Source organism: Hippocampus comes, unplaced genomic scaffold (assembly GCF_001891065.2).
Source record: "Hippocampus comes isolate QL1 unplaced genomic scaffold, H_comes_QL1_v1.1 scaffold124, whole genome shotgun sequence".
In the NCBI taxonomy this organism is placed as follows: domain Eukaryota; kingdom Metazoa; phylum Chordata; class Actinopteri; order Syngnathiformes; family Syngnathidae; genus Hippocampus; species Hippocampus comes.
The window spans coordinates 781,824-804,367 of record NW_017805075.1 but is presented as its reverse complement, the minus strand read 5'-3'; the positions used below and the strand labels follow the sequence as shown (position 1 = coordinate 804,367).

Here is a 22,544-nt window from a genome sequence, read left to right as displayed (position 1 = left end):
GGTAAAATAAAACTCCATGTTAAACAACAAGTGCAAGATACATCATGGTGTCTTATACTTTCAGATCCGAATTTTAAAAAAGACCAGTGAAACAGTCCTTGTAATGATGGCTTTTATTTCCCAAAGCTAAAGTTGCTTTAGACTGTGAAATTTCATTTGTAAAGCACATTAGAAAGCAAAATGGCTGTGTTTTAATTTTTGCTTTTTTTTGACAAACTGACAACCAGGAAGTTGAAGTTGAGGAAACTGATAAAAAAAAATATATTAATGAATGATGAAATCAGACATACATGCACACACTAATATGTGTGTGTGTGTGTGTGTGTGTGTGTGTGTGTATATATATATATATATATATATATATATATATATATATATGAAGAACGCAAGGTTATGGAGCTGGGCTGGATTCAAACGTATTTGCAATTAAACACAAGGGATGTTTATGATAACACGGAACCACGCAGTAACACTATGACACACAAGAATGATATTTTATGGTGAGTGGATGTCAGCAGTTCAAATAAAAAAGATCAAATGGCTAAAATAAAAATTACTAGACCCAAGCAGGTAGATGACTTCAAGTGTCTCAGATTGTGGAATCTCAAATGACCATACAGGCACTTGGACACACAGTAAAGGACATCAATTATGAACAGACTGAATGACTCGTGTAAAAAAAAAAAAGGAAAAACCTCAAAACACACAAAGCTGGTCATTATGATGTTAAATAATGTTTAAGGCAACCATACACAGTTAAAAATGGCTACTACTAACTACAGTAGACAAAAGTGGAAATTGACGAGACGGGTTGCTGGAGGACAGCTGGGGCCGACCTTTGGCACGGCCTATCAATTACGTTTCCCTTTATAGCTGATGATACAATGTTGAGTTTTGGGCTTGCAATGGACATTCCTGCCGCAGTTGATGCGTGGGCACAGATGTGTGTCGCCTCGTCATCGCCATGGTCATTCTCCATTAAGGCGGGTTGCACATAAAAAAAAAAAAATCAGTTGTTGACACGGATTTGAACTTTGACCTGTTCCTTTGAATGTCCTTTGTCCCATCCCCTCTTCTGCCTTCCTCTTGTTGTTCCGCTGCATGCCCAACAGAGGCACACGCACGTTGGCATGCTCAGACTCTGTCATCTAAGAAAAAAAGTGAAATAAGATATATTATGACACATATATTTTTAAGAGCATATTCATATGCTGGATTTACACTAAATAGGTCTGACTGTCTACTTGACATTTTAGTGCCATATCCATTTACCGTTCATGAGCATGTACAGATATTTTCAAGTGGCATGTATCAAGACATATGAAACATGCCCATACATCAAACGCAATGGTTCTAAAACTGGAGTCCGTCATATATGGCATATTTATTGCCAATTATTTTCCTCCTTGATAAGTGTATCAGAGGATTGGATGGATTATAAAAGATGGATTATTTTAAGTACATGACACCAATTACTCCTGTCTAACTTCAACACGGGCCAATTAAAAGCTATGGATAAATCTGACATGCATAGCTACCGACGATGGATAAATATTTAATTTTTTCATTTGGATACATTCCTTTCTCCTAAACAGGTTGTGCAAATCTTGGTTGAAAGGTTCAGACCCCCCCCTCCCAAAAAAAAAAAACAACCCAAAAAAAACAATTCCACTGGTAATTAGGACTAGACATGGTACAGTAGATCACCGCTATTCTCAACAGCAAAGATCCATAAATAAGTGACTGTCCGAATGATTTCCTAAAATAAATAATTAAATGAAAATGTTTATTTCGGCCCCCTCCCCCCCCCAAAAAAGCAAATAATCATCTATGACTACTGCTTCAAACAAGTCATATGCAGAAATAGTTGGTACGATTGTAGCCTTCGCCATGGTTTATGTGATGTGTTCTGTTGTATTATTTTTATTTCATGTTAAATGCTCTGCAAGGCGCCCTGGTGGTCAACTGGTTAGCACGTCGGCCTCACAGTGCAGAGGTGCAGGGTTCGATTCCAGCTCCGGCCTTCCTGCGTGCCTGCGTGATTTCTCTCCGGATACTGCGTTTTCCTCCCACATTCCACAAACATGCATGGCAGGCTGATTGAACACTTTAAATTGTCCCTAGCTGTGATCGTGAGTGCGAATGGTTGTTTGTCTAGGTGTGCCCTGCAATTGGCTGGCTAGGTGTGCCCTGCAATTGGCTGGCAACCAGTTCAGGGTTATCCGCCTACTGCCCAACAGCTGGGATAGGCTCCAGCATGCCCCGCGATCCTTGTGAGGATAAGCAGATCAGAAAATGGGATGTTCCTCCTTGATAAGTGTATCAGAGGATTGGATGGATTATAAAAGATGGATTATTTTAAGTACATGACACCAATTACTCCTGTCTAACTTCAACACGGGCCAATTAAAAGCTATGGATAAATCTGACATGCATAGCTACCGACGATGGATAAATATTTAATTTTTTCATTTGGATACATTCCTTTCTCCTAAACAGGTTGTGCAAATCTTGGTTGAAAGGTTCAGCCCCCCCCCTCCCAAAAAAAAAAAACAGCCCAAAAAAAACAATTCCACTGGTAATTAGGACTAGACATGGTACAGTAGATCACCGCTATTCTCAACAGCAAAGATCCATAAATAAGTGACTGTCCGAATGATTTCCTAAAATAAATAATTAAATGAAAATGTTTATTTCGGCCCCCTCCCCCCCAAAAAAAGCAAATAACCATCTATGACTACTGCTTCAAACAAGTCATATGCAGAAATAGTTGGTACGATTGTAGCCTTCGCCATGGTTTATGTGATGTGTTCTGTTGTATTATTTTTATTTCATGTTAAATGCTCTGCAAGGCGCCCTGGTGGTCAACTGGTTAGCACGTCGGCCTCACAGTGCAGAGGTGCAGGGTTCGATTCCAGCTCCGGCCTTCCTGCGTGCCTGCGTGATTTCTCTCCGGATACTGCGTTTTCCTCCCACATTCCACAAACATGCATGGCAGGCTGATTGAACACTTTAAATTGTCCCTAGCTGTGATCGTGAGTGCGAATGGTTGTTTGTCTAGGTGTGCCCTGCAATTGGCTGGCTAGGTGTGCCCTGCAATTGGCTGGCAACCAGTTCAGGGTTATCCGCCTACTGCCCAACAGCTGGGATAGGCTCCAGCATGCCCCGCGATCCTTGTGAGGATAAGCAGATCAGAAAATGGGATGGATGTTTTTGCAAAGCGCTTTGTTACAGCTGTAGCTGTTGTGAAAGCGCAATATAAATCAAGATGTATTGTATTGGCAATTACAAACCTTATGGGAGGGGCGGGGGGGTGTTACTCCCAAATTTTCGGTAATAATGGCAGAGCTCTGTCTGTATTTTGGACAATGTCAGAATGCCAACAACAACAAGAACAATAACGGTGCTAATTCAATGAGACGTTGACAGAGTGAGTCGGTCCAATCAGTCCGTTTACACTGCAATCACATTGGCATTAGCTTTGATCCACATTTTTATCCATGAGGCCTGAATCTGACAGTGTTAAATACGGACAGTTTGCATTAACCATTGAGTGCAAATCCAGGGATAAGAGTTTCAAAATGAATGGTGCTCCCTCTCACCGGTGGCGGCTGCAGTGTGCTGCCTAGTGCTCTTGATTTGCAAGAAGATCGTGTATGTGTCGTAGGCGAACAGCAGACCGGCAATCAAGCCAAAAACCTGAAACAGAAAAATGCATTCAATTAAAAAAAACAAAAACAAACAAAAAAGCCCCACAAAAAACATCAACCCCCATCTATTTGTGGTTTGCTATTTTGAAATTCACCAGTTTCTGACGTATTTTTGTGCTCTTTCTGAAATGTAAGTTGCAAGTGCTATCAAGGAAGTATGCGAAATTGATAGTTCTCAACTGTTTTAGATCTTTGTTCGTCAAGGGAGGAGCCAGGTTTAGGCCCAATCATTAATGGAAGTTATGGAGAGTTTTCACTTCATGTGTATGTTTTTGCTCTGCTGATTGGCTACTGGTATATATTTAAAACAAACAAACCAACAAACATACAACGGAGTCATTGCTTGACATTTGCTATTTTTCGCATTGCTCAGGAGAGATGCATGCACTCTTGTTGTGCATTTTTTGGGTGAGCGGGGAGGACTGAGCAGCAACTGCTGTGATTCATATGATCATCTTTATACTTTGAATGTTTCATCTAAACATGTTTAAGATGAAAAGTTATTGAAACCTTTTTATTTTGTCGCATGCTCTTGTCATAGCGAAGTGCTGTTCCCAAAGAAAAACGATGTTGATTTTTGAAGGTTTAAACCTGTGCAAAAGAAAAAAAAAAAAAAACTTTGCACACACATCAGACCTGACGTCAAAATTTATATTTTTGAGATTTGTTGTGCGATTTTCCAAAATGGCCCTACAGCCTCAGAGCGCCCTGGACAGATATTTAACCAAGTATCCCCGGTTGTATGTTTCACCTAGATCTGTGAAAATTGAGCGAAATATCTAACAGCCCAAGGCCAACAAATAAAGTATTTCGGAGCCAAACCTAAACTGGAAGCCCGCCATTTGGAATTGGGCGCCAAGAGGCATTTTATAGAATTCATATTTGACCAATGTATCTTTTAATCTCATGTCCATCATTTTCAAAAAAAATCTAATTCCAGTGTGCCAACATTGCCAGGGCTCCAAGGGCCCTTTATAGCTGCTTGCAGCTCTCCTTGATTCCTTTTTTCAAAATCCAATCTGCAAGTTATTTAATGTGAAGGGCAATGTTGTAAAATGAGTTTGAAATGATGTTACTCAACTCTTAATTTTATTCATGGAGCGTTCTAAAAACAACCTCAACAAAAACTAGTGCTGGACAAAAATACAAATCAAACCTTAAACATTCAGCGATTGAACATATAGAAATACACAAAAACAAGGGTAGAGTCTAATGCTGTGTTGAACGCCAAGCAACTCCATTTCGAGATTTGAAAACAAACATCGTGAACTCTTCAGGTGCAGCCAGTTCAGGGAGTTTTCTGCTCCCATTCACGTGTTCCCGTTAAGAGGCCAGCAGAATCAAATGGTTATGTTTGAGGGAGGGCTTGTGGACCCCAAAGTTGTTACGGTCATGATATTAGAATGTTTGGGGTTCATCGTTTGTTATGGAATCTGCACTTTTAAAAGACTTTCATTGGAGGGGGGAATAATGACGCACAATTTTACAGGAGTCACAGTAAATAGTGGCGACCTGACACAATGGTCTTGATATGACTTTAGTGTATTTTGTATTACTCAGCGATATATTTTAACTTTTTGGGTGATAACTAAAATATGTAATTATTCCTTAATTTTGTTTGTTTCCTTGTTTTGTATTACTCAGCGATATATTTTAACTTTTTGGGTGCTAACTAAAATATGTAATTATTCCTTAATTTTGTTAGCGCACACAAGGAATTTGTTCCATCTCTGAGTGTTGTAATATGCGGTAAATAGCCATGACAGCTGACATCTTCACTGCTCATTGCATTCTCTTCGTGAAGGCCGAGCTCAAGTCTTTACACACACACAACCAAAGCTTGTTTGTCGATGTTGTTACACTTGTGACAAAAGCTTGGCTGTTTTTTATTTCTTTAAACAGCTCCTGAGCTTTGTTGAAATACTCGCTTGGGTTATTACTTCATTGCCATGACAGTGAGTCATGTGCAGCAGCCCGCCCATTTAATCACCCTGACAAATGTCAAGACAAGCGTTGTAGCTAGCCTGCATTTGTATTCAACATGTCAGGGCTGGGAAAGGTAGAGTGTACTAGCATGCACAAATGACGCTGCCATGGTTACGGAACAATGAAAGTCATTAAAACCTTCCCTGTGGTACAAATAATTCAGGCAAACAGTTTACAGCTTTAAAAAACTGGGAGTTGAGTATCAGGCTGCTTATTACACAGCCAAACATTATTCAGTTCAATTCCGAAATGGCAGACCTAAACATGCAGCTGTCAATTATGTGACCATTATTTAGTTCCCATTCTGTATTCATTCAGAAAGGGAGTGTCATGTTTTGCATGGTGGTAGTTGTTGGGAGTAGTGATGTGCCCGACTGTGCCGAGGTACCGATGCGTGTGCCGAGTAAACCGGAAGAAAATCCGCGAAGCGCGCACCGAGGCGCGTGTCGATTACGCTTGTGGCCACGCCCGATACCTCGGAACGCGCGTTGCTCCGCCCGAAGCCTCAGTTGGGAGGACCCCAAAAAGCAGGGAGGCACAAGGTGGAGTGACCAGAAGTACACAGGAGAAACTAACTCAAAAACTCACTCAAATAAAGTCCAGAGAATCGCAGGAACCAAAGTAGCAAAAAAAAAACCTAAGACTGAAAACAAAACATGGAACGTGCACACAGCAACAATGACCCGACACTGAGTGGTAGGGCATCAAGTCTTTTAAAGTGGCAACTAATGACAATGACCAACAGGTGTGCAGCTGCAGGCGGAGCCCTACAGTGCCACCTGTTGGTCACAAACAGATCCATGACAGGGAGGACCTACAGTATGTGTTATGTCGGACCTCTTAACACGTCTTGGTGAGACAAAGTAATCTAACACTCAGAATCTACACTGACGCTTACAAAGCTTTAAAAAAACCCAAAAACAAAACATCAACTAGGAGTGAGCAAACTAATCAATCAAATTGGATTTTTTATTTATTGTTGGGAAATAATTTTGAAAGCAAGGAGTGAATTACAAGTACTTGTGTTGTTCATTCAATTCCCCCGCATAGGCCAATCTAAAGTTGAATTCTGTACTCATTACCGTAATCAATAAAAGAAGAGAAATGAAATTCTGAACAGCAAAATCTAATGCAAGACTCCCTGGGTCCAGCAACGAGACACTGATGCATTTGTGGCGATCTTTGCAGACAGGTGACACACCATCACTCGCTGGATTGTTGTTGTTTTTTAATTTTTTTTTCAGAATTTTTGCACGAATGAATTTTTATGAAAAGAATACTAAGTGACTTTAATGTCACTTTACAACAAAGTTAGCAAATTTGAATCAGGTGTGTTGTTGCCTGGAGAGTCAGTCTTGGTGCGGGAGAACTTTTGTCAGCGTGTGCTTTCAAAAGAGAGTTATGTCAGGGAAAGGCTGAGCTTGGGCTGGCAGGGACCCCGGGAAAGACCAGCTCAAAATCGTTGGTCCCGTCCTATCCTCCGTGTTCAACACCTCAGTGCCAAAAAGTTGTCAGAGTCCAACAGGCAAAAATGCAGCAGTACCGCTCATAAAGAATTGATTCTCCATCTCAGAGCAACAAAATGCGGAGCATCTTTCGAGAGGGACTGAAGAACAGTGGGCAAACACGAGTGAGTTTATGATGTCATTTTGGAGAATCCCTCTTTCTCTGATTGGCCATTCGTGGATGGGATGTTTTGTAATCGTGTACGACAATGGCCATTTCTGGCCAGTCTGTCTTAAGTTTTGAAGCAAAAGAATATCTAAGACCTGCGATTGGCTGGCAACTGGTTGAGGGTGTCCCCCGCCTACTGCCCGAAGACAGCTGGGATAGGCTCCAGCACCCCCCGCGACCCGAGTGAGGATAATAGCGGTTCGGAAAATGAATGAATGAATGAATAATTATCTAAGACAAAGGTAAATAAATGTGAATCATTGTGTTTACTGATGATTGATTATTTCTTTCTCTGTGATCTTCCTCCCTCTGCAGACTGGCCTGATCAAGTGAAGTCGCACATTCCTAAGATCGACATAAACCTTCATGTTTTACAACAAGTCTGATGACACTGTAACTTCATCACAAAATATATATGAATGAGTCCTAACATTTAAATAAAGGGTGGAAGATTCACCAAAGAAATCAAATTGACAGCACAAGGGGTCAATCATTGAAATCGGCCAATGAGCTCTGGGATTCATCCATGCGCGTAGGGCCCAAGAGAGAACAATACACAGATTGTGCTACGTGAGGGCGCATTGTATTTGCCCGACTTGTTGTTGTTTTCATTTTATTTCGAACACCAAACACGGCTTAAAAGCTGAACAAGCGCTGGAAATACCTCAGAAGGAGAGTCGTACTAAAATCAGTCCGATCAACTTGTCGTCTCGCCTAGTTTTTTGTCTACTAAAAACTTTACCTTGGTTGAATTTACCATCGGTGTCAATCAGCTGCAATAGCATGAGTAGAAATGGGATTTTTGAGGACATACGTTTTTGTCCAAGTTCCATCTTCATTTCAACTTTTTGTTTTCTTTCAATTTCAACAAAGCCTGCCCTACATCTCACGTATGATGACCGGATGAGGGCAAAGATTTTTAAAAAAGTCTTTCTTTGTGAGGGAAGAAAAAAGATTCACAAGCGTATGTAAGAAGTATTATGAGAATAAAATTACACTGTAATCATTCAAATATCAAAATAAAATTTTGAAAATAGAGCAGGGTGTTTGCAGCCGTACTTAGCCCACCACTGATGTAGATGCTAAGCGTATGAATGGTAAAATTCACAACAGATGTATGGTCTATAAACTGACCAATTGATTTTGCAGAAAGTCCACTGGGCCTGATGCAGGAGGTCACACAACTAAATCATTACACAGGTTGGCAGCCTTTTGGAAAACATTGTTTTCTTTATGGCTGACAAACATTGAATACATGCACAGAATAGCATTTAACACGAAACAAGCCCAAATATTTGAGGAGGACATCTTTCATCGATTCATTTTTCTCCGTTTCATTTTCGCAAAATGCCGCAGGGCTCAAACAAGGATCAAACCATATTTTCCAATAATCTAAAATGTATATATTACGCAAAGGTTTGAAAACGTCCGCATGGATGACAACCGTCGTGTTCACTGACCCCGCCTGCGATGCGAGCGCCGTCGCCAGCTCCTCCAATCACGCACACCAGTGAAGTGATGATGTAAAGGAGTGCGCCAATGCCGGCCCGGAACAGATCCTGAGCAATAAAGCAAAAGCGTAAAGGGATTTTTTTTGCACAGGCCGACCGCAACGGCGTCACATGCTTGGCACTCACGCTCCACATCCAGTTGACCAGCTGGAACTGCTTGTCCAGATCCATCATGAAGATGCCGAAGAAGACCATGGCGAAGATCATCTCGCAGATGGCCACGGCCGAGTAGCCTCCATACCGGGACGCCGCGTAGCAGATGATGATGATGAAGCTGATGAGCTGTGGGGCGTGGGGCAAGGACAACCACACTCATCAGTGGTTAGTACACTTTGTGCAATCCTATAAAATAAAGAAAACTTGGTTCTCCAAGAACAGTACTTTGGCTTACAAGTGACCGACAAATTTGTCAAGATGTGAGCTGCTGCTGAGTTGATTTTTTTTGAGATAGAAGAGTTAGTTGGTGACAGCCAACTCATGTCAATTCAGTTTGGCAGACAGAGAACAATTCTTGAGCTGTTTGCTCTCAAACCAAACACAAAACAAAGTACTCCACGTTTTATTTAACTGCACCACATAATTTACAGAGGTTTAAAGGGAATATCAAGGCAAAATATTTTCTTTGCAATAATATGTTGTATGTGCCCCCAACACGGTATTCTGATTAATCTTGCATTTGTGGAATAATAATTAATAAAATTCATCCATTGGTTTACATCTATCTCCGGGGGCGGTCATTTTGTCCTATACTGCCTTCCGACCTTCAGTTAGCTTGTGTATAAATATCTCAGCCTTGCCTTAGCTTCTGCAGTCGACCGAAAGTGACATCAAACTGCCCTCAGGCTCAAACTGCAAACATCGCAGCTCGCCTGGCTTCGGTCTGGTGACGTTGTCAATGCAAGTCCGAGGGTAGTTTATTGTCAATTTCAGTCGACAGCAGAGGGCAGTATAGCACCTAATTGCAGGACCCTAAAATTGATATAAACAGATAACTTGCCGGTATTCTGCTTTATTCTCATGATTACTGCAGCTTGCTAAACAGCTGATAGTCTTTCTGGTTTATATATTATACTGCCCCCTGGTGTTAGAGGGGCGCAGAACAGAAGGAGCGGCACAATGAATTAATCCTAAAACATTTAATTTGATTACAATTTAATGATGTTATTCCTGTCTGTTTTAAGTACAAAACTGTCAAACGGCATTTTCATTTTAAGAAACATGCTATACACATTTTTGTCTGGGTTTTGCTGGGTGATGGAATGGATTAATGGCATTTCCATTCACTTAAATTGGGAAAGATGATCTGAGATGAGTTTTTGATTTACAAGCACGGTCATAGAAGAAACAATGTACCAATGTATCACCAGAACGCCAACATTGAACAAGTGTTCATCGACAACAAGTCGAGGTTTGATACCAAAAAATTAATGAATGTCATGTTAGAACATGCAAAAAAAAAAAAAAAAAACCTACACTCAGGGATTAAATTCAAAAAAGGAATTCCACATAAAAGTTCCAAAAAAATTGTTTTAAAACAAAAAGTTCTTCAAGATGAAGTGTACTGTATGCAGTGATTCTTCGGTGTACTACAAGAGGAAGCCCGCACGCCCCACGTTGAGAATCGTGCTCTCTGTCAGAGGAGTTCCCACAAGCATGAGAATATTTCAGAATACTCTGACCCACATCTTAGGTCAAAGCTCATATTTTTCCATATGAGGGAAAAAGAAGGCCCGCATTCTTTTCAATCCGTGCCCCGAAAGTGCTGCCAGTTTGGAAAGAAAATAATCATAACTCACACACAGACGGCTGCCTACAATTGGCCCGCTTTGAATCTAGCTATTGTCAAACGGCGTGGGTGCATGCATTCAAACATTAGCCAACGCTTACAAGCCTTTTAAAACGTCACCATTTCATGACTTGAGCAGAGCTAAATTCTTTGTTCTTGAAATTTACTCACAGAATACATTTTTTTTAATATTAAAATATGTTAGCAAGCCATAAACTAGTAAACTTTCAACCCTTTCAGACAAAAGGTCATATTTGGTAACGGTGTTGGAAAACAACCGTAAATAACGTTTTTCTGAAATTATACGTCAATCAATAAAAGTTTGTGCTTTTTGTTGTTGTTTTTTTTTTTTTTTTCAATGGAATTCTTCATCGTGTGCAGATTCATAAAGTTGAAATTTTGCCACTTGCCGTCAACCGAAAATGACACTGCAGTTGCTCGGGGCTCTGGCCTCGACAAATCGCGACTCACCTCTTTTCTGAGTTTGGTCACATGATGTTTGCAAATTTAACTTTAAATTGAATAAAAATAATCCCAGTGTATATAAAGAAAAGTCTGATGATACATCAGTGACATTGCAAAGATGAAATACATCATTTTCTGCATCAAAAAATGATGACTTTATTTTTAATTAATCTAAAGGTTTGGCAAAAAGTTCTTTGATATACAGAGGAAGCACAACAGCAGGCTACGGTAATGTGAAAATATACAAGTTGAATAATGTATATATTTTATTGAAGAGAATGTTGAATAGTGTTCAGATATATGAAGCACTTTATCAAAAGGATTTGTTTACATTGATGTTTTAATGCATAATCAGATCATTCCGATAAGTACTGTACATTTTGGAATCAGTAAAGCTGAGTTAGTTAGTTTCAAAACAAAATCCAATGAAAAAAACGCCTCCATTTTGAGTTACCTTGAATTAGCATAGGTATATTTACAGAAAAGCCATCGTTACTGTATCAAAACATTGTAGCGAAATCGCTGTTATTGTATCGAATTGTATTGTTTGAAAAATAGTGATATCACTTTATGTTGAACCGTTAGGCCCTATATCAATACGTATCAGTCAAAGAATGTATCCTTACACCCCCTAGTATATAAATACACACATGTTAAGTGATATGTGCCATCCCAAGATGACTTTGGCACCGCCACTGCTCGACATGCGCACACGCATGCACGTGCGCATTGCACGCGCACGCAGCCACACTTGTTCAGATGTTCTCCGACTGGCACAGGCTGCCTCAGTGGAGGGACAGGGAGTACTTCAGGTCCTACGTAGCCCCACACAAAAGAGGCTCTATTCCGAGCTGCTGTGACCGAGCCGCTCGGCTACAAGACTGCCTTGGAACAAGGGCGCCTCTGAGAAACGCTGACACCTTCATGCTGCCAGCGCAGCCGCACATCTGTTGGCGCGGAGCCCGTTTGAAAAGGTCCATCCAAGCGTCATCGGAATAATGAGCCGTGTTTTTTTCACAGTGACCGGAGGGGCGCTGCAGTAAATGGTGGGCTAAATATAGTCAGAGATATATGTGAGTCAAGGGCTGCTCCTCAAACAGCAACGGTTACTAGGGAAGTCACTTATAGGGTGGTACCACCCACTCACTCGCCCCTTCAACTATTACAGCAGCTCACGAAAGAGAACACCACATGTTCAGCACAAAATGGAAAGTTCCGTTCCATCGATGAGTCACTGACGACAAAAAAAATATATATATATATTCTGTTATGTTTCAATGAGGAAGTCCGGCGAAGCATTTGGTTAGCGCTTCTGTCACACTTATGAAGTTCGGGTTAGAATCCGGTCTTCCTGTGGTGAATTTGCAAGTTGAGGCTGAAATTTGATTGGACAAAAATCTAACATCCATACCCACACACACTGGAAGAAGTGCAGCCAATAGAAACACTACCAAATAAAGAATACACAGAAAAATAAAAGAATACAATTTCATGGCACAAATATTCGAATTTAGTTGAGTGCCTCTGATGGTGTCCACCCACCACTGATTCATAGACCCAGTAACAGGGTGTGATATCTTTCTTCCGGCTCTTGAATCCGCTTCCCACAATGCACACTATCTTGGCCATCCACCACTGAAGATTACTTCCTTGAGCACTTAGCTCACATGGATGATTGGATGAGGGCGGAATAAACAAAAGCGGTGCGACTTGTGACTTTGCCAAGAGCTGCTTCTTTATTCCCCAGCCGTCACTCCTCACCTGGCAAGGAATGTGTGCCTTTAATGTCGGTGGAAGACTGCGCGCCTGCATCTCAGAGCCTCTTTTATAAGCTACTTGACTTATGAGCGTGGAGGGAGGGAAAGGCGGGTGTTGGAGGGCACTTTACGATCAGCAACTTCTCACTGGAGGAAGATTCTTCCCTTTCTATTTCCAGCAACTAACAAGCCGCCGCGAGATGGCTGATCAGACTGCACAGCTGTGGTGACAAGATGATGAGTCGCAAACAAGGGCGATGATGCGCAACCCTCGAAAAGTGAACTCATCACTTTCCGTAAAGGAGTTCCATCTTTTTCACTTTCTGCCATGGCACCGAGCAGGTGGTAAGTGGAAAGGCTTTTTACACCGGGCTGAGTTGTGACCCTCTGTGTGCCATAAACGTTCTCAGCATTTGGCTCTTTGGTGCCACATGAGAGAGCAGAGGCGGCACAAGTGACAGGTGAAGACCCTTGACCTCTGTTCGTAAGCCTTCAAACCCCACACCACATGCTTTTCATTCCACGCTTACCACAGCGAGGGGGAAAATAGGCAGAATTTTGTTTTCAAATGAACACACGCAGCAGCTCAGCCCTGACTTTGAACAAGCTTGAGAATCAGGATTCTTGTAAATAAATGTTGAGTACGTTTGACACACCACAGACAGCACAGACAACCCCACCAAATTTCAATGATTAAAAAAAATGATAGTAAAAAAACAAATCACCATGTATACAGTATAAAATGAGGCTTCCAAATCGCAAAAAATCAAACTGTTCTTTTCGCTGTGGGCATCGCCTGCTAAATGCACTGAAACCACACAAATTCAACTTCCTCAATTTGGAAAAATGGATGACACTTCATGTATCATCTTTATGATGCTGAAAAAAGAACTCCACATTTGAGGCGCCAAAATATGCATCATGTATTCAGAAACAAATCTATGAATTCAAAGATCTGGAACCAGAAAATAAAACAGTAAAATTGCCTTATGGCCAACTGCAGTTTCCATTAAATAAAAAGGTAAAATATGATATGAACTGCATCGCAAGCTAAAATGCAAACTGGTTAATAACGCCTTTTAGCACGACAAAAGCGTCTAGCCAATAGAGGTGAATGAAGTGGAAAGTGTGCTTCAATATAAATGAAAGAGAATTGAAATTTGATTTGGGAATTACACAAAAAGTCTGTCTACTCATCAATTGTGAAAAATGATCAACCCAGTAAATATTTTGTTAGCTGCTTATTTCTCGAAAATATGTCTGAGAAGCGCGACTGGTTAGCACGCTGGCCTAATAGTGCAAAGGTCCAGGGTTTGATTCCAGCTCTGGCCTTCCTGTGTGGAGTTTGCATGTTTTCCCTGTGCCTGTGTGTGCCTGCATGTTTTCTCCGGGTACTCCGGTTTCCTCCCACATACCAAAAACATGCATGGCAGGTTAAAGGAACACTCTAAATTGTCCCTAGGTGTGATTGATTTTATTTTATTTTTTTTCAAGATGGCGCCTGAGTAGACAGCCTTTGGCAAGTGCTCTTCAAGAGCCTTGCGTTTTTTGTTGTTTTTGTCTTTTGTTTGTCACATGGTGGTGTTGTTACGTCGTGTGGACCTGATGTGGACTGTTTTCAGCATTTTTGGCCACGACATTCGTCAAAGAAGAAGAATCTGTGCTTGGTGGTTGCGCCTTCTCGGCGGCACGCGTGTACCAGCACTGATTTTGATTGGGAGGAATGTCGACGCCATTTGACTGTCGTTGCTGGACAGCTCCGGGGCGCTTGTGTCTTGCGCCTGAAATAGGCAGCATTTTCATAGCCCCCCTTTGTTCAGCGAAAAGGTCGATGCTGATGGACAGTCTGCAGCTGGATGGATGCATGGCTTGAGGAGCCGACGATGAGAAAAAAGGAGCATCAGCGCAGAGCGCCAATGCGTATGTAGAACTGGGAGTCGCGGCTTGGAATTGAAGCGGATTTACATGGGACAGGAGAAGAGAGCCAATCTCTTTTTCGTTAATGGATGCTGTTGCTTTCAAGCTTAGCTTGTAGCAGACGTGTGCACATTCAGCATGACGTCTTTGATCCACTGGTGAAAGGATATTTTGATTCGCTCCTCTTTCATCTGTAACTACTTCAGACAACAAAGTGTATGCAGGAAAGTGGTTAAGATTGCACGATTGTCTCTGTCTAGTGTGTTGTCTTGTATTATTTTGTCATTTTATGTTAACTTTTCTTTTGATGGCGGCGCGGGCACCCGCAGCGGCTCCTCTTGTTGTATGCTGTCTGTTTAAGAGGGAGGAAATTTCATCTGTGCTGCAGCACATTTGACAATAAAGTCGTACTTGACTTGACTTGACTTGATTGTGAGCGTGAATGGTTGTTCATCTCCGTGTGCCTGGCGATTGGCTGGCAACCGGTTCAAGGTCTATCCCGCCTACTGCCCGAAGACAGCTGGGATAGGCTCCAGCATGCCCGCGACCCTTGTGAGGATTAGCGGATTAAGTCACTAATGTCATCTTGACATGTTAGGTTGGAAAAATGGATGGATGGATGGTGTCTGAGAAGCAAGCCCCTTGATTGCTTAGGCACAAATTCGCTAATTAACATTTCAGCATCCACAAACAGACTTTCCACTGCATGCTTGCCATGCACGGATCCACCATGCTCCCCCCATGAGAGAAAACAATCGATCTAGGAATGGGTGCTTGTTTCAATCTTCACACTCGGTTAGTAGTCCACAAGGCTCATTGCAAGGCCCCAGATCCACCCTGGTTGTCATGGTAACAACAGCCACACTCAACAATGGCCCAGCATTACGAGGGCAGAGTGAAGAGTGCAGTTCAGCCAAAGTAGTAAAAGTGTGGTGTAATTCTTCATCCTTTGTGAAATGTAACCCAAGAATGGCAGAGAGAATGCAAAGAATTGTGAGGGGGAGGAGGGGAATGTATGTCTCCATAACACACAGGTGTCAATGTGGCCTCTGAATGCAAATTGGTTTCTTGGTAACAGCGGTACCAAAATTGTACATTATGTCTTCACTTTGTTCAAGCTGATATATCGCAAGCATTTCTTAGCAAATCACTTCAACAATAGTTGGACAAGCTATTATCTGAAAATTCTGATCGCAAAATTATTTATCTATCACTTTCTTGTGAGACGATGAGTCGATGATAATCAGCACTGGAAAAAAATGAATGGACCACTGCAAAATGATCAGTTCAATCTTCCTTGACATGAAAAAAGCGTTTGTCATTTTTTGTTGTCAACCCTCCATGATTATGACACAAGCAAAGCAAGCAGCATTGGTCCTTAAAACGCATCAGTGATTTTAAAGGAGTCTTATTTTTCTTTTGTTCGTCTTGCAGTGCTCTCATAATTCTTCTCCAGCGGTAGATTTGACTGTCAAAAAGAAAACTACCATAGAGACAGCGTCAAAAATGACTTTGACGACCTTGCATTAGGCGGTTAAATTGCGTCCCTGTAACAAAGTCTAGCACATTTAAAAAAAAAATTAAAAAAAACAGGATGAAACACGTAACATGAGGTTGTAGCTTTCTCAAGGACGTCGAAACGTTAAAGGCAGAAGTTCCAAAGAACGCGGCAAGTGGCAACCGCAATCACCCAAAAATGTCTTGTACAGTTCCTCCATTTTAAATGGAGAAGGAAGCGTATTACTAATACGGTGGCATGTAGTAAACAATCCGATCCGAACAGTTACAGAGAGCACTTAAACCAACAATTACTAACAGTTTTCAATCCGACCCTAGAGTTACATCTCATAGTCAACAATCTGATCCCAACAGTTACTGCAAGTAGTCAATCTGATCCTAACATTAGCTGCATAGATCGAAAGGCAATGGGGTGAATCACTTACTATTTCTGCCGCGAGGATACAACCTTTTTGGGTCCTCACGTAACTTTTCAGCTTCTCCAGGCAGCTGGCATCAGAGCTGGACGCTGACGTATCGGCCATTCTTATTCTGAATACTGTAGTTTCAATGAAAGTAAAGCAAAGGCGACGCAAGTTTTAGCGAAGAAGTCCCACGGCGCACCTTTGGTCCCGCACACGAGCTCGCTTGTCTTCGTGCTAGCTGAGTGACAAAAGTAAAACAAGTGTTGGTGAAGTAAATTGATGGAAGTCAGTCAGGAAGAAGCACAGCAGCTACGAAAAAACCCTGCTCGGTAATTGAAAGTTGGGACGAGGGGAGCGAGGCAAGCAAAGGAGAGTAGAGGAGCTGTCTTGTCACTCATTGGGGCGTTGGCTTTCACTTTTCTCCATGAGGAACTGTGCTGCCTTCAATAGCAACTGGGAACTCCCACAATCTCAAATCGGAAACCTCCGTTCCACGTCCTCAGTTTTCAAGAGGCAAAGAATAAATATAAATTACACTTTGACAGCACATTTTTCAATTATATTTTGAAATATGTTACCAAGATGCCCATTGTGTTAATTATCAAGAAAAAAAGGGAAAGAAAAAAAAACGACTTTATGTTAGTACTGCAGCGAGTTGCCTTCAGGTATTCCCTGACCCGTCAGAATGATGAATACTTCGTTGATTGCCTTGACGGATTTCATTAATTCAATCCTTTTCAAATAGTGGGGCGCGCTACCCGAGCGGGGCGTGGTGCGATGCCACGGGGAAGGGACGTGTGACTTTGGGCAACATGCTTTTTTTTTTTTTTGTGGAAGAGAACAGAATAAAGTGTAATTTCACTTCCACTCCAGGTAGTGGCAGTGGCGCCCGCATTGTCAGAGAGTGCGCAGGGGGTATTCGCTCTATTGTATGTTTTTTTTCCTTGTTTTGCTCCGAGCAGGCGATTTGAAGTGCAGTAAACAAAGCTTCGAGACAACATCAAAACGTTTTTAACAGTGATGAAAATAAAGATGGAGAGAGACGAATATAATGAGACAAAAGAAAGTCACCCGAAAGCTAAACCAAGGAAATATGACGAGGCGTATGTAGCGCTTGGCTTCACTCTGTGACTACAGTGGGAGACGAGAAAAGACCGGTGTGTTAACAGTGCCTAAAAATGCTGGCAGCGGACAACATGAAGCCAAATAATTAAATCAAGTCGCCATTTGAAGATATTACCCCTCAATCACGATGAGAAGCTGCTGGAAAAGTTGTGCATTGCAAAGCGTGCTCATTGTAGCCATTAATCCTGACTTCCTCATTTTGATTTAAAAAAAAAAGAAGAAAAGGGAAAATCAGCACAAATTGTTGTATTCATTTTTGGTTTGTAGACTAAAGTGTTTTCTATATTGTGCTCCTGAGTTAATGTTGCTGATCTGAATTTGAATATTTAAGAATCAAATGGTGCAATAAATTGGTCAAAAGTGTTGACAGTTTAAACAAGGATTTTTTTATTTCAGGCAAACTGATGCACTTCAAATAATTTTTGTCACAGACTAAAAACAATGTTAATGAAGTTATTCTTTGCTGTAAGTTGAACTATATTTCTTTCTTTAGTGTTAATAAGTGTACAATGTAATGCGGAGGTGTACTAATAAGCATTTTTAGACAAATGTACTATTTATAGTGGGGGCACAGAGTGGGGGGGGGGCATTAATTTTTTTCCCTCTTGCTAGGGGGTGTGTAACAGAAAATAATTAAGATATTTATAGATTCATCATATCAATACGAATCCAATTAGCTGTTAGGGCATTAACTACATGAAGTTGTATTGTCGTACAGCTTTGAAGGTGGCGTGCGATATTTGCCTCCATGGAAGTTATGATACATAGTTCAAACCAGTAATAGCACATATGACCCGCTCTGTTCTGTAAAACTTAGCATTTACATGATCCAGAGGGCTTCATGTTTGTTGAATTAATTAGTTCGCATATATTTGCTCAATTCAAATGTGTTCATATTATAACCATTTAGCCCCCTTACAATGTCTATAATTGCATATTTTTTGCATCCATTTAAAAAAAAAGTATGTACAGTATTAATATACACACAGTACAAATGTAACTTTTTTTGATGGACTTTTAACATTTGATTTCATTTAACATTTAGACTCTAAGTGATCAATATCTAATAAATAATAACACAATTACAGTGCAGAGGTACTGGGTTCAATTCCAGCTCCGGCTTCCCTGTGCGGAGTTTGCATGTTCTACCCGGGCCCCGCGTGGGGTTTCTTCGGGTACTCCGGTTTCCTCCCACATTCCAAAAAAATGCATGGCAGGTTAATGGAACACTCTAAATCGTGGTGTGAGCGCGGATGGTTGTTCATCTATGTGTGCCCTGCGATTGGCTGGCAACCAGTTCAGGGTGTTCCCCGCCTTCTACCTGAATACAGCTGGGATAGGCTCCAGCACGCCCCACGACCCTTGCAAGGATAAGCGAATCAGAAAATGGATGGATGGTTAGATGGAAATGTGATATGCATGGCAGGCTGATTGAACACTCTAAATTGTCCCTAGGTGTGAGTGTGAATGTGGATGGTTGTTCGTCTGTGTGTGCCCTGTGATTGGCTGGCAACCGGTTCAGGGTGTCCCTCGCCTACTGCCCGAAGACAGCTGGTATAGGCTCCAGCAACCCCCTCGACCTTTGTGAGGATAAAGCGGATCGGAAAATGGATAGATAACACAATTCAGTTATAAATAAAATATACCTGGAAATTAATTATTTAATTATACTACTATTAAAATAAACAGTTTTACATTTTATTACTTTTCTTTTACCTCATCCACGAATGAGTTAGCCCATTGGCGCACGTGCGCGCGCGCGTGCGGCGCGCACACACACACACACACACACGCACAAACACACACACACACACACACACACACACACGCACAAACACACACACACACACACACACACACACACACACACACACGCAGAAACACAATGTTTGCCCACAAGTGATCCTGCAGGAAAACAAATATGATGACCGTGTCATTTTAAGTGTTGGCCAAAAACAAATGTTTACTGTGCATCTAATAGTATCAGTTTTGAATTTTTATTATTTTTAATTGTGGACCTAAAATAATTTAATTTCAAACACACTTTCTATCAAGAAAAAAGGAGATCCCTTTGAACAGAAGTATACACATTTTAACCTTCAACAGAATAATTTCAAGTTTATTTCATTTTTTGTTTCACATGGAGCCCATACAGTAAGAATACAGCAGAATTCTGGAGAGCCTTGGATATTTTTCTTCTCTGGCTTATCATTATCATAAATACTAATATGTATACATCATACACAATAAACACAGCACTATCCAAAGGTGTAGAGAGTATCACAAGACATCATTCACCACTGACAACAGAGTATATTTCATTTGAGCATATTTATAAGAGCTACAGAGAGAAGAAAACTGTGTTGGGGGACAAGACAAAAAGTAGAAATAAAGAAGAGAGCGAATCCAAAACACCGGAGATGGACAAGGATTCATTCAGATGTGGTCTGTGGAATCCAAACTACAAATGATGACACAGCTGCAACCATTTCAGACACAACTGGCAGGCCTGTTTAATTCTCATTATTGCCCAGATTGTGCTTTGTGTAGAACTGTACCGGAGATGGATCGAACATGCCATCATGTCACTGCGGAGTCTGCCCAAATAAGTTGAGGGACACTTCAGGATAAGAGGAAGACGATGCATGCAGTAATTTCACTTGCCATTCAAAGGAGAAGCGAGAAAGAAAGATTTGGGATGCAGAACAAACATCTGCCATTTTGTCCCGACTACTTTAAAACGTTTTCGAGGGTGAGATCTTAAACATGTACTCTACCTTATTGTCATTTACTCACACTTGAAGTTAATGTAAGAGGGGGACAGGGGGGCAAGGACTATAGGACTGTCTTACAACTTTCGGAACCGCACAAATAGGACAAAATTCACTGACAAAACCTGCCCGATACCCACAAATAAACACACGCACTTCTAAAACAGACACTCGCCGCCCTGACTAATAATGTTCAAAGCACACAACAGCAGTTTGTAAATGAGCACAGGTACTTGAAGATGCAATCAAGTCACTAATGTCATCTTGACATGTTAAGTTGGAAAAATTTGCACATCCTCTTGACAGGGAAGGGAAAAAAAAACTGAGAAATAAATAAAGTGGGAAACAATCGACTTGAAAGCACCGCTAGCGCTAAATGTTACCCTCTATGCAGCTAATTAGTTGTTATTAATTCTCTTCAAATTGCTCATTATCATTCTCAGGAAAACCAAATTGCCGGTTTGAAGGATGTCCTACGGAAGCGTACTCCTGCCACACTGTGTTAAATGCCACATTTTAACATTAGAATGTTCATCTCACAACCTGATCAATTCCACATTCTAAGTAATTTATACATTAAGTTATGCCCACATAGGACTCGCCATTGACCTGAACCGGAAGAAATTGCTTTGTTTTGTTGCACCAAATGTTGAAGTTGTTATGTTAAACTATGAACCTGATCATATTCAACTGAAATCCATCACGTTACAAGATGAAATTGATCACAATATAAAATTGCAATTAACATACATGGCAATGGCGAGTGATGAAAAAAGCGGAAGGGGCGTGGCCTGGACGGGGGCGTGGCCCGGACGGGGCCTGGTTACTTACAAAAGTGGCACTAAACATGCTGAAGATGAAGTGTATTAAATTTACAGTTTGAAAATTGAACAGAAAAAAATCCCAAGATCGCCACTATTCTTTCAAGTGAAAATTTGTGCAATTTTGCCTATGCATTCCTGGTGAGCACCAAAATGTAACTCCAAATTTGCTGCTCAAAATCAAAACTAAAAAAGTAAACACATTCCCTGCCATATTTAAGATTTGTTCATGACTTGTATTCATAAAGTGTTGTGTAAATGTGATAAAAAGCTGTTGATTTTTACCTCATACAGTGATAGTGAATATTTATTATGCATACAATTTATTATGCCTAACCGTGCTTTATTATCCAAGACAAAACGTGAATTATCAATATGAATATAAAACGCAACTCAAAACAAATAAATGTTATCATGCTGTTGCTACAAATGCATACCAAATAAAATTGAAACTATCATCCTCGTATATTTGAATAAAAAAAGTATATACCTCGGAGTGTACCTGTCTATCGGCGAGGGGCGTCAGTGGAGCAGATTTCGTTGCTTGGTTCAGCCAAAGTAAGTACCCCAGCGTGTAACGTCTTTAGTTGTATCCGCTGACTAAGTTTGTTTGAAAAATGCCGATCCCAAAGAATAATTGCTCCGTCGAATGGCGATTTTGTCGGCATGTTTTTTCACTTTTGTTGCATGATCTGTCAGTGCCACGCATCCACGGGAGCCATAGTTAATTAAGTCACTACAATACACACAATAAGCTTTGCCTGCTACGTCTGGTTTCTTCAAAAATTGTCCAAGAGCTTCTGTAACTTCGTCGAACTTGGAACCAATTTTAACCTTTACAGTGACTTTTCTGTCAAGCCAGTAGCCAGTCCAATCGGAATTTATTCTTGACATTTGAGTCAATTTCTAGGATTAAAGACTCCTGATCTTTCGTCAAAAATTTCATAATTCCGCTCAAAACGATCCCAGAACAATGAATTTGCGAGACGAACAGGCCGCCATGAATCAGGTAAAACAATATGTTACATGCAATTTGATTGGTCCAATCGCTTGTAGTTAACCAATCGCTGGGCCGTTTATAATCGAGCTAAGACTTCCG

General features: G+C 41.1%; 1 protein-coding gene and 1 long non-coding RNA gene across 2 annotated transcripts; one reads left to right on the top strand and one right to left on the bottom strand.

The window, feature by feature from the left end:
- Positions 1–478: 478 nt before the first annotated feature.
- Positions 479–17,171, bottom strand: plp2b (proteolipid protein 2b). The gene is made up of 5 exons (XM_019865190.1): positions 16,750–17,171; positions 9,008–9,163; positions 8,831–8,929; positions 3,603–3,699; positions 479–1,148 (listed from the first exon to the last, which is right to left on the bottom strand). Exons 1-5 carry the CDS (start codon positions 16,846–16,848, stop codon positions 1,135–1,137), a joined length of 465 nt encoding a protein of 154 aa, XP_019720749.1. The 5' UTR covers positions 16,849–17,171; the 3' UTR covers positions 479–1,134.
- Positions 5,356–6,609, top strand: LOC109513002 (uncharacterized). The gene is made up of 2 exons (XR_002167636.1): positions 5,356–6,021; positions 6,508–6,609. It is a non-coding gene; the product is annotated as an uncharacterized LOC109513002 (long non-coding RNA).
- Positions 17,172–22,544: the final 5,373 nt, after the last annotated feature.